The sequence below is a fragment of the Pyrgilauda ruficollis genome, unplaced genomic scaffold (genome assembly GCF_017590135.1).
Source record: "Pyrgilauda ruficollis isolate IOZ18807 unplaced genomic scaffold, ASM1759013v1 scaffold14, whole genome shotgun sequence".
Taxonomy (NCBI): domain Eukaryota; kingdom Metazoa; phylum Chordata; class Aves; order Passeriformes; family Passeridae; genus Pyrgilauda; species Pyrgilauda ruficollis.
The window spans coordinates 1897570-1910594 of NW_024512543.1; the positions used below are offsets into that span (position 1 = coordinate 1897570).

Consider the following 13025-nt stretch of genomic DNA (forward strand, 5'->3'; position numbering starts at 1 on the left):
ATACTTACCTAATAATTCATCCTCTTATTATTGTTTTTATATACATTCCTATTGTTTTGGTAGATGAAACCCTTAATCACTGAAATTTAAACACTAACAGAAATTATTGACTGAAAGTTAATAAAACAAACCACTTTAGCATTTTTTAATATATGGATACAGCAATATCAGTAGAGGAAGACTAGAATCACAAACATCCCTGCCACACACAATTTTTGAACTCTATTCTGAGATCAAGAATTTTCTTAGTAGTCAGGACAAGACTACTGGTTTAGATGAGTCAATTTAAATAATGCAGATGATTAACCTGCATTATAGCTTATTTTTAAGAAGCCCACTTCTTAAAGGGGGGTCAAGAAACTTCTAAGGTGTTGGTGGCTGGAAGGGAATTTTGGATGTGGAGGGGCATGAGGGGAAATGCCAGTATACACATGCACTTTGAAGGTACCTACTACTGTCAGAGAGAAGATTGTGAATTTAGAAGTTTTGATGTATTGCCACGTTCATATTCATAAAAAAACCCACAAACCCCAGCAATAAGACCAACACTGAATATGAACCATACTCCTATAACTGTATCATCACAACTCATGAACAGCACCTCGCTTCACCTGTAGGAGACTCTATAATTTCATTTCTGTGCACAATGCTTTAGAACAAGTCCTCAGAACAGCCAATCTAAGTGATCCATCATGTGCAACTCACAACGGCTTTCTGGGCATCCCTGAGCAGCTGAAAGAAACCAACCTGCCAATCTCTGCAGCACACCTATAACTTTACTGCAGACTTAACCTAGCCTTAACATGCAAACATAGTCTTTGCCTATTTCCTTCAAAAGCACTGCTTCCACCTCATCCCAGCTGAATCACCAGCGGTTTGTTTTCATTCAAATCCCTCTGCCAGACGCTGGAGCAACTAATGAACTGCAGAATCTGGTCTTTAAAAATTTGACTTAGCAAACAAACCATCAACATGTTGATGACACTACCACCCAAAATATCACAGTAACAAGAGTAACAATTTACATGGGCTCTAAGCCAGTCTGTCTTTCCTATTCAAATTTCAAGAAAGCATGACCTAATTCCTCTACAAGTAGTAGAATCTGGAGCTTTTGTTAATTCAGTTTTCTTTCTTTATTTAAGCATATGTTTCACCACAGATGATTACAGTCATTAGAAGGAAAAATATTTGTTTGGGTAAAATTAAATATAGCAAGCATATAGCCTATAATAAAAATCTAAGAGTAACACCAACTTGCCAACAGCTGAATACCTGTCCTGGTCATCTAAGTAAGACTCCCAGATTCAGACCAATCAGATGAACCATAAATTCAATTTTATATATTTAATTCAATTCTGTATATTAGAACCACGTTGTTTCCCTCAAGCCAAGTTTTCTCAATCTTCCAACAACTTGAACACTTCCAGTATTATTCCCACGTTACAAAAAAATAAATATTAATGCAGAAAAAACCGAAAAAAGAGGGAGAGTGACTAAACAACAAAAAGCAGTAGATAGAACATATAGGAGTACTGTTTCTCAAATACAAGGTCAGATGGATATCCACTGGAATTAGAAAGAACCACACAGCATTACCCTGAACAATTTCTCACAGCAAAGTAGTATAAAAACTTTTTTTATAGTTCCACTTAATGCTTTCTAGGTGGTATTTTCTAAAATCTCCAGGTACCTGAAGAAGAGATGGCCTATTGTCTTTCACTTTAATATTTCAGAGTAGTCCTCAGTTTATGATTAATTTCTGAATATAAAGGACTTCCTATTTTACATTCAAGAATATAAATTTGAACCAGAGTTGTGGTGGCTAAAATAATCACTTTCTCCCTTATAAGTATGTTATGTAAATATCTAAATAACAAAAAAAAAACCCCAAGAAATAGTTTTCGGTGGAAAGTTTATCTGATAATTAGCATTGCACTTTGGACATACCCTTTCATGCACTTGCATAGGACAATATGTGTGGATAGCTATAGAAGAGGCCTGACTGGATATGAGCATTCCTCTATTCATACACATGTTGCAATAATGGTGTTGTTTTCATTCTGGACAGTACCTGAAGAAGCCAGACCAGAATTCAGCAGGGGGCTGCTCCCTGCACCCAGGCATCAGAAAAGACAGTCACTCAACTACTATCACCAATCTGTCACTCATTTGAACAAAATACCATTGGAAATGGATAACCTAATTTATCAAGAAAACCCACTTCTTTCCTCATGACTTTGTACAGGCAATTTTCTACAATATTTAGTCATTAACATTTAAAAATCAGATGCAGAATTAACAAATAGCAGTAAACCACACATACAAAACATAAGGTCTGTTTCTCCAGATAAGAAAATACTGTGACTTATCACCATCTCTGTATAAAACAAGATTAAAAATGTCAGAAACTAATTTCTGCAAATGCTTCACCTCTTTGTTTTACCTGCTTCTGTGTACTTCAATCCTACTTTTACTTCTTCATGATTTGCTTTTGGTGGCGGCCAGACAGTCTGGAGTCTCCCTGGAGTCTTGTCATCTTGCTCTGAGGGACTGAGGTCAGGCTGTTAAAATTACACAAGAAAAAAATTGAAGTCTGCAGTATCAATTGATTCCAAATGGCAACTGCCATGCTCAGCTCTACACATGTGCTCCAGAATGACTATCTGTCTCATTCTACTGATTGATACAGTGCTCAGCTGGTTGGAGGCGACACAAATAAATCAGTGTAGAAAAATATTTTTGAGGAGGAAAGTAGCATAACGCATGTGACATGCAGTGATTTGTTGAAACTGTTCACATCACTTTGCAGACCTGTCTGAACCACAGAGGTGGTCACGAATGCTAGGGCTTTTCCCTGTATCTTTCTTCCAGAGTGAAATATTCCATAGTGTGCTCCTCTTACAAGTAAACATTAGAGCAATTCACCTAAGACATCATTTGACAATATAATTTTCTGGAAGCAGAGCTAGTTCATGAAATTCCTGCCCCACCCCCTGCAGATTGCTCAGTCCACATACCAGGTAATACTGCCACATCAAAGTAATGCTGCAGCTGTTAATGGGACTGCACTGTCAACTGGAATGCTAAAATAACTCTTTAAATGGGGAAGGGGTGGAGGGGGAATGACCCACTAAACAAGCATTCTTTTAGAGGGATTTTTTTTGGTGGATTTTTATATCTCCAATATTTCTGTAATCTGATTTTCAACATGTTACTACAAGTAACTGCATAGACGCAACTGCAACAACAGTGAAACCCTGTACGAAAATGGCCCCATAAACGGCCCACAGGAGCAAGGGAAAGGGATGGCTAGACCCTTGGGCTCGGGCTTTGCCCTGAGAAAATACAGATTTGCACTGGAGCGGACATTAAGCAGACATTTATAAAAGCCACTTCTGCTGACTCCTGTGCCTCCTCCCTCGCTGTGCGTGATGACAGCTTCCCAAATAGGTTTGCTGAGAGCCACAGGAACGCTGACGCCAGCACAGCGACTGGTGTAAGCAGGAAGGAGCAAGCCAGGGATGGGAAGGGCACACTCAGACTGCACTTGCTGTACATTCCACAGCCAATGAATACCTGTTTTCTCCTCCCCATAGGTCATTTACTACAAACTGGTATTATCAGTCTACCCAAGTGTTGACCAGGATTTTTTTACATGTTTTCTTTTAATATTATGTAAGAATAAAAATTTGAAAGAGAGTACAACCAACACAGAAAATTAGCTTAAGTAGCTTCAGGTTTAAGGTCCAATCCTGAAAGTGGAATCCTTCAAGTAATTGCCCTTTCAGCCAACAATAGTCTCTTGGGCTGATTACATCTGCCAAAGATGTGGCTGTAAGAATTTTGGGTTGGGGGAATGCCAACCCAAAGGTTACTCATTTAATTAAAGAGTTCAAATCATATTCAAAGTCATTTATGAATGTATGAAAACTTTGCATTGCTTTTTTTTTTAAATATAATAACTACATCTCCATATGCCTAAGAGCATTAACCTTGCAAACACTTACATTAATCAAAAACTTGAGTTGTCTAATTGAAATCACTAAGTCACACCGGGATAAGGTTAAATGCTTATCAATATTTGAAAAGCCAGATATATGCATGTAAACAAGAAAATAAAACCTCCTGTTCTAGGTCTTGAGCTGAAAATCACCCATAATTTCTTAAAACAACTCCTATCATACAATTATTCCTACAGGTAAAATGAAACACTACTTATAAAAATAAAATACTCAATGAAAGAAAACAGAGTGAGATTCAGAAACTGTTAAATAATATTACAGTAAATATCTGCAGCATCAAACTGATTTAAAGCCATAATTAACATATGGAGAACTGTTATGTGGAGATCTTTTAATATCAGAAACTGACTGCTAAGTTCTCACTTCTAATTGAGAGGCTTTTACTGTTGCCATCAGTTGTGGCCGAATTCTGCTTCAACTGCAGATGATCAAATATTCTGACAAATTAGCCTCAAGATTTCCTTGACTGAGAATCTAAAATTTGAGATTTCCAAAAGAGAAGCAATTGTGACATTTTGATCTCAAGTCCCCACCAAAAATATTTAAACAAGAAATTATTTTTTTAATCCTTCTACTTCCAGACCTTAGGAAGAAAAAGTAATTCAACCTACAGATTTGTCTGATGCTCCATCCCCAGGTTTTGATTTTGACCTTTCAAATACAGCTTTCAAGGACTCTTTTTCATTTCTCATTTTGCGTTTCAGGGCTTCCAGCTCTGAAGTATCTGCAGTTGTTTCTTTCTTGGGAGGTCGCGTGAATAAGGCTTTAAAGGCATCCAGTGCAGATTCAGCAGGGCTTGATTTTATCTCCTCAGAGGGAAATCGTGGTTCTCTTTTGCTGGAGGCTTTGTTCTCTTGAGCTTCATCGCTGTCCACAGTCTCACTAGATCCCTCACCAGAGTCCTCAGTTCTATCTTCATTCTTGGAGACGTCTATGTTTAACAAGTGTGAGAGTTGTTCTAGGAAAGTGGGATTTGCTTTAGGTTCAGATGATTTTTTTTTAATGGTGAAACCTGATGCAATACTGGATTTCTTAACAGGCTGTCGTAATTTAAGCAGAGCTAAATCATTCTCCCTTGGTTTAATTTCTGTAACAGTTTCCCCATCTTCTGTGGTTAGTCCCTTTTTCCTGACACGTAGTCCACTGAAGAAAGCAGGCAGCTGGAAAGTCTTTTCAGCCAGTGCTGTTTTTTGGAGTGATATATTATCAACGGAAGGTCTTTGTTCTTCATCTGAAAGTTCTTGAGGGCATTCCCCTGTAGCAAGCAAATGAGTGAATTGCTCATCCATTAACATTCTGTCTTTTCCATTGGAGTCATACTGTAGAATACCATCCAGCTCTTTTGGGAGCTGCTTAGAGAATGGTGGGTGTAACTCAATGTCATCTGTATCCACAGTGTCATCACTGTTGCTGTACCCTTCTGATTCTGACTCTTCCTTATGTAGATTGCTGTTGTCCAAGGCCTCAGCAGACAAAGCAGCATTTTTTAGCCCATATTTGCTTGCATTGTTCTCATCGGTGTCTAGGTCCTTATTCTCCGTGTCCGATTCTGTGTCACTTGTTGTATGAACCAAAGTACCTTGCACAAGAATAGCATCCTTGTCATCACTGTCAGATTCAGACAAAGAAGTCTGAACAAACCCCAAATGCTGAAGAAGTAATTCATTTTGGTCAGCTAACTCCAGCTCCAGGCCTGCTTGCCTGTCAGACATTGGGTCAGCTTGGCCACTGGTACTATCCACGCTGTGCTGATTTTCTGAGTCCTCATTATATCCATTATCATTCCTCTCATGCCAGGTGTTAGCGTGAGTATTTATATTGCTGTGCAAAGGCTGAAATTGTTTAAGCAGTGTTTCTTCCTTGGGAGCTGCAGATTCAAGCTTAGCTGTAAATCCAAACAGCGTTTTCACAGAAAATGTAGTGAGTGGGTCAGAGTCGCTTTCTGCTGTGTTCTTCAGGTCTAAAAGCTGACTACAGTCAGGCATCCCATTATGTTCTTCCATGTTGCGTGAAGTAGAGAATAGGTTGGCTCGCAGCAGTGCTGCTGCCTGCTGAGCCAACACTTGCTGCGCGCATTCAGGCTGCCGGCGGGGCCGGCTGCCGGCGCTGCAACAGGCGGCCCAGCCCGGCCCGGCCCGGCCCGGCCCGCGCAGGCCGCCGGCCCCCCGCGCTCCCGGCCGGGCCGCCCCGCCGCTCCTTCCGCCCCGGCCGTCGGGGCTCCCGCTCCGCCAAGGGAGCAGCAGCAGGACCCACCGTAAAAAACAGTTCTCGGCAGCGTCTGGAACTTGTTCCCTCGCACAAGAGGGCTTTGTCACAGCACTAACCTCGGCTGAAGCCCGGCCGGTGGTCCCCCCGGGGCTCCGCACCCCGACGGGCTGCGCGCCCCCGGCTCCCGGCGCGCCGAGCCCTCAGCGCCCGGCAGCTACAGCAGCCGTCCCGCCGGGCCCAGCGCGCCGCGGCTGCTCCCTACTTCCTTGTCCCGGTGCGCCAGCGCTGGGTGGTTTTCAACAGAAAATTCCTGACGGATTCCTTTGCATAGTCTTTCCACTAGGATAAAGAACTTCTTTTGTAAATCCATAATCACCAAAAAATGTCAAATGGAAACCCGAGCTAACGACTCTGAAGCTTCCTTTGCCCCCTCCTGAAGCACTTGGAGAGCCCCCAGTGCCCGGCCGGGCAGAGGCAACTCGGGTGAGCGCCCTTGAAGCAGAGGAAAGTAGGAAAAAAAGAGACTCTCTTCCGATTTGCTGGAGGTTTCATCTGGAATGCAGATTTCAGCCTCCAGGGCCATGAACAAAAACCAACGAGACTGGTTTCATATTACCACTGTCCTTGCCCTGCACAGCTCCTGCTGAGAGGTGCAGGCAGGTACTTATCACAGAGTGCGGCCGCGCCCAGGGACCGGGAGCGCTGCGCGGCGCGAGAGCGGCCAGCGCCCGGGAGGGCCAAATTAACTGTTTAGGAATCGGACAGCCTTGTCCATCCACGGCACCAGCCTTGGACGGGTCCGAACCAGAACAATCTCTGCTGACATATTCTGTGATGATTTTCACAGACTTTACTGCTGTATGCGTGAGATCTGTTTAGTTGAAACGAACAAGAACACTTGAAATGTACAAAACTGTCTAACTCAACGTTAACAGAAACTACAGGGATACTATGTATTTTTTTTTTATCAGTACAGACGGAGAAAGCGCAAAATACTCTTAAGCACTCTTGATATTCAGAAGTCAGTAACATTTGGAGCAGGTTTCCATCACAAGCCTCCACTTTCGCTACTTTTTTTTTTATTTACCCAAGTTAAAGGGTCACTCTACAGTCATCCATTTAGCTGTGATGAGTAATCTTAAGCAAGCAACATGGGGAAAGCTATCCTTCACAGGGAAATCAGCTGCAGATCACACTGCTGTATGTGTTTACCAAAAAACATTTTCTGAAAAGCTGAGTATTACAGCCAACAAGCAACAACAAAGTATCGCAACACATTTAGCTTTTGGTTTAATGTTTAAAAATGTAGACTGTACAAAACCCATTTGTTTGTCAACAGCAAAAGCAAAAGCCATTGGTATCTCCTGCAGGAACAAAGTTTTCTGAAAATCAGATTGTAATACTAAGGGCTTGGATGAAGCTTACAGACACCTTTTCAATTACAGGGTTGCATGCATACCTATAGACAAAGGGCAATGGAATCATTCCCATCTTTATCTGTGATTTCACAGGGAGCAATGTCTTCTGCCCTGCTGCCTGGCATTTCCTTAGCAAGCTCTGGACTTGCTTCTCCGCTATGATTAATCATCGGGTGCCAAGGTCAGAAACAACTGACAGGTTCCCCTGGTTTCTATGTTTAATATCACAAAAGGAAGCTCTATGTAAAGAAAGAGACACAGAGTCCTTACCACCCGCTATGCCAACTTATTCTTAAAATTCCAGGACTTATAAACAGGTGGAAGGAAGCTACCACAACACTGGTGACTTCCCCCAAGACAAAATTCCTTCAAGGCAAATCTAAAGCAATTCTAAATTCCATTTTATGGCAAAACAAATGGGGCAAAGTGACAATACTGAATCAAAGTTTTCTACATTTAAATGCACGTCTGTTTTTATGTTCAGTTACATGATTAATTGTTCATTGTTCTAATAAATTGTATGGTTATGTCTTATTTATTTATGTGCGTACTTATTTGGGGTTTGATGGATAAACATTAAATCATATTTTCAAGAATAGCCTTGTTAGTCACGAAAAAGAATATACCTCTATGAACAACTTCATGATACCTTCTAAACATACTGATTCAGATTATGCCAAAATATTACTCATCTCTTTATATTAACAATAATCCATACTTAGAATAAACCTTCCCTGTAATAAAAAAGGGTCACCAAGCTGTAACAATCCTATGAATAGAAGGCTAAGGATTACAGCCGCTATTTAATTATTTAAGGATTTAATGGACTTTTGAAAAGTTTAGTTTAAAAGTGGACTTAAAGCAGGAATCTCATACTTTATGTCTAAACAACATCCCAACAAAATATAGCAGACCAGGACCAAATTAGAAGTGAAAAGAATGGTGCTTTTAGTGTAAAGCTTAAGTGATACAATATATTGAGGTGCTAGAAATCCCAGAGTTGAACAGTGAATAATTAAAATTCCAGAAGCTGAAATATACCCTATATAGCCAGAGGTAATCTCACAAGCCTGCAGAAAATACTGCTTTATATGTACCTCTTTTTGTAGTAAACTCTAGGAAGTGTGAAGGAACTTTCAAGCTTTGGAGCTGTAGGATTAACAAGAAAACTCATCTCTACATATAGGCCTGGAGAAATACTCAAAAACTGAAAGTCATTGCGATGAATGAGTCAGTCAGTCTCTGAAATTCACCACACAGTCCATAAACTCCCAGCCTAAAAATATGGCTTTTGTAGAGACCTGCTTTCTGCATTCTGATGATCAGCCCAGTGGAGAGTCCTTTGAGGGACTGAATAGCTGATAATGAAATACATATTGGTTACTTACTCAATCAAGTGTTTCAGGGTAAAATACATACATCAGTATGTGCCCTTAATATTTTTATATAAAAGAGAGGTCATCATTGTGATGTAAAATGAGATGGAGTCAGTTTGTTGGTAGAAGTGTTTTAATGCTGGGTGGATCTATCTCATAAGAAAAGTCTCTCTGAACAGGCTGCAACACTGCATCTAAAGGAACGACTTCAAAATCTTTAGAAAAAATCAGTTATAATTATGTTACAAGCCTCTTTACTTAATAAAACTGACAACTCTCTGGTGCCTCAGAAAAGCCCTTAAAACTTGTCATAGCAACTTTCAAGGCAGTCAATGCACTAATTATACAAAAGGACAACCATTCCTTACAGTTTAAAGCACATTTAACAATCCACACCCTTTTTGACCTACATTTCATCACAGACAGAAGTCACACCCACAACACACTCTAGTTCTCTTCTTGAGGTGTCTAAAAGCTCACCTGAAGTAGGTTTTAAAACTGGCTTTGAAGAAAACACACATTAAGCCAGAATAAGGTCATCTAATTTCTACCACTATCATATGGCAGGACTCAACACTTCCTGACCCCTTATCTATTCAGACTGCCTTTTCAGATCACTGTAATAAAAAACTAGATAAACATGAACAGGACAGAAAGACATTATACAAAACAGCAAGGTTGCTAAACTGAAAACAAATATTCTACTGGTTTTAAAAAATAAAGAACAACAAATCTAGAAAAGTTTGCATAAATTCTTGAAAATAATCATAGAATCAAATATACATCAATTGTGTCAGGCTTCAGAAGAGCCTCGAGAAGCAGCAGACTCTGTTTGTAGCTCAGGTGGCTTGAACAGATCTGAAGTTCAGCTGACACAGTCTGCTCTCTGCCCTGTCCTCAGCCTAACCTTTACTGTGCAGGTCGATAATGGTCTTAACATTCCCCTTCTCTCCTGTTTGTCTCTCCTGCTGATTACCTCATTTTAAACTTAGTATTTTAACCCGTTAAATGCTCTAAAATAGGAGGCAAGATAGAAGAAAACCTGTAAGGCCTTGATTTTCATCATTATTATCATCAGCCTTGTTACCTCACTTAGACCATTATGTGAGCAGCTTTCCTGAGTTTTGATGGAATTGGGTATCACCAATATAACTGCTTTAAATGTAAGTAATTAATTTAGATGTAGCAACAGAAACATAGACATGATAATTCTTGTCAGAATTCAGCAATACATGATGTTAACAGAATGTATGGACACCAGACACATTTGGTGTAGGGGTCTGTATAAACCATCTGTACAAATGCACAGTGTTTTTTAGCATTTTCATCTAAATTCTGATTGATATTGAGATAAGGACTACTTTAGAGAATTTGAAAAAGCACTGTAATACCTATACAATTATAAAATCAGAACGCACATTAAGAAACTCAGTTTACTATTCTGCAGGAGTGCATGCTGTATCAATAAATGTGTGGAATATTAACCTGTAAAGCCTATCATATGAAAAAACAGTGGTAGATCTGAGACAGAAATTCTAGAAAGATATATTGATGGGTCTGGTTAATATGAGCAGACATACAAGTAACAAAGACAGGGAACAGAAGATCACTATACACTGTGTAAGTAAGCTAAGTAAGATCTTTGTACATTAAGGCATAAAGGCTGGCACTTAGTGTTACAAAGAATGGAGATGAATTTTTAATCCTTTTCCTTTTCTAGGTTACTCTCTTTTCATCTTCTTTTCATTTCAACAGGCCTTTTGCTCCCCATCTACAATATGATATAGTAGTTTAAAGCTTAAACAAAAAGCTTTATAAAATAAAATCCACATAATTACATTAATTTACCATAATTTCTTAAGTAATTACTAACTGTTAATTGCAATTTTAGCTGCATTTTCACATCTCACTTATGTGCCTTTTTATCTGAGATGAAATACTGTATAAAAAATAGGGTGGAGTTTCATTTCTATTTTGTTTCATTACCATCCATATCTCTGTATCTTCTCCCCGCTTAAGGTTTAAAATCTAATGCAAGATCTTTTTTCATGCTTCTGGTGTACATTGTGCATTTAAAAGTCCTGTCAGAGTAGAATTCATTCACTCTCTCTCTCATCTACATTATCTACCGCCTTCCACTTAACAGAAACAGAAACATCTTTTCAATAACATGATGGACAAGCTGAGAAGGGCCAATGGGGATATTATAGGGTTAAATATGATCCAGTGCAAGGGGCTGCACCTGGCTCAGAGAAATCCCTGTTATCAGCACAGGCTGGGGATGAGCAGGTCAGGAGCAGCCCTGCCCAGAAGGACTTGGGGGTACTGGGGGGTGAGAGGCTGGACATGAGCCAGCCATGGGCACTCCCAGCCCAGAGAGCCAAACGTGTCCTGGGCTGCCTCCAGAGCAGCGTGGGCAGCAGGGGAGGGAGGGGATTCTGCCCCCTCTGCTCTGGTGAGAACTCATCTGCAGTGCTGCATCCAACTCTGGGGTGTCAGGAAGGACGTGGGAGTAAGTCCAGATGAGGGCCAGGAAGATTAGAGGGATGGAGCACCTCTCCTGTGACCACAGGCTGAGAGAGTTTGGGTTGTTCAGTCTGGAGAAGAGAATGGTCTGGGGAGACGTTAAAGTACCTTTCAGTACCTGAAGGAAGCTACAAGAAAGCTGGAGAGAGACTTTTACAAGGGCATGTATTTCTAGGACAAGGGATGACTTCAAACTGAGAGACAGTAGGTTTAGATTAGATATTAGGAAGAAATTCTTTGCTTGTGATGGTGGTGAGGCACTGGAACAGGCTTCTTAGAGAAGATGTAGATGTTCCATCCCTGGAAGTGTTCAAGGTGAAGTTGGATGGGGCCCTGTGCAATCTGCTCTAGTGACAAGTGTCCCTGCCCATGGCAGGGGAGTTGTAATTAGATGATTTGTAATGTCCATTCCAATCTGAATCATTCTATGACTCTATAATTCCAAAAGCAAACACTAGTGTATCTACAGATGCACATACACAATTATGTTATACATCAATGTTAGGGTGCTCCTAATTCAGAGCAAGCAGACCTTTTCAATAAATAGCTTTTTCATAATGTTATTATTATGAATGTAATTGCATTTTAAAACAATAGTGCCAAACTTTTGATCAGTCAGGCTAAAAATTTTCTTCTAAAAGAAGAAAAGGGCTATAGATAACATGATGGAGTGTAGTGCACCTGTGAATAAATAAATTGGTCCATTTTAGATGCTATTTCCTGGGAACATGATCTTAGCTTCAGAATCGCTCTCCAGACACTGGCTCCTTTTTTACCACAATTGTCTTGCTGTCCAGTCTGATGACTGCACAGGGAAGACAATATCTGGGTGCAACATCCCACCCTGAAGAGGAAGGAAACACCCAAGGGTTGTTGTCACCAGAGCAACTCGTGCAGCCTGGTTTTGGCCACTATCTTTCTTACAGGCTACTTCTAGCAGGGCTGCAGTCCAAACAGATTCTGGTGGCAGCAACTGCTGCAGCAGCCTTCTCACTATTGTTCTTTTGGCAACTCCTCCCTCAATCACATGAACTTATCTTGGAGATACAAGGGCTCTGTAATTCAACCCAGAATTCTGTCCTGAAGAGAGTCACAGGGAGTGAGCTGCAGGATAAAGTGTCTTGGTGGGTCCCTAGCAGCCCATCAGCCTATATTGAGCACCCTTTTTTTAATAGAAATTAAGACTTTTGTTCTGAGTATTTTAAAAATAATGGAATAAATATTCTTCCTTTTAAACTACAAGAAACTGAAATTATTCAATTTTTTTCATAATGCAGTTAATTAGATTTTTAGACATAAAATATTTCTTTAAAAAATAGTAAGAAAGATGGCAACAAACTGTTTACTAATCTCAGATATTTCTTATTTTACTCAAAAAGTTCTTAAATGGCCTTCATTTGTAACTCCTCCTACTCTATACAAGGACTTTTAAATGCAGTCAGAGAATCCTCAAGGACTATATACTTCCTGTTGTA

The 13025-nt window shown here is 40.2% G+C and overlaps 1 protein-coding gene across 1 annotated transcript in view; it reads right to left on the bottom strand.

The window, feature by feature from the left end:
- Window positions 1–6025, bottom strand: part of FMN1 (formin 1) — a 125396-nt gene extending 119371 nt beyond the window's left edge. The window contains exons 1-2 of the mRNA XM_041459992.1: window positions 4634–6025; window positions 2444–2561 (exon numbers count right to left, since the gene is read on the bottom strand). Coding sequence (XP_041315926.1) covers window positions 2444–2561; window positions 4634–6025 — 1510 coding nt within the window. The remainder of the gene's footprint in view (window positions 1–2443; window positions 2562–4633) is intronic.
- Window positions 6026–13025: the final 7000 nt, after the last annotated feature.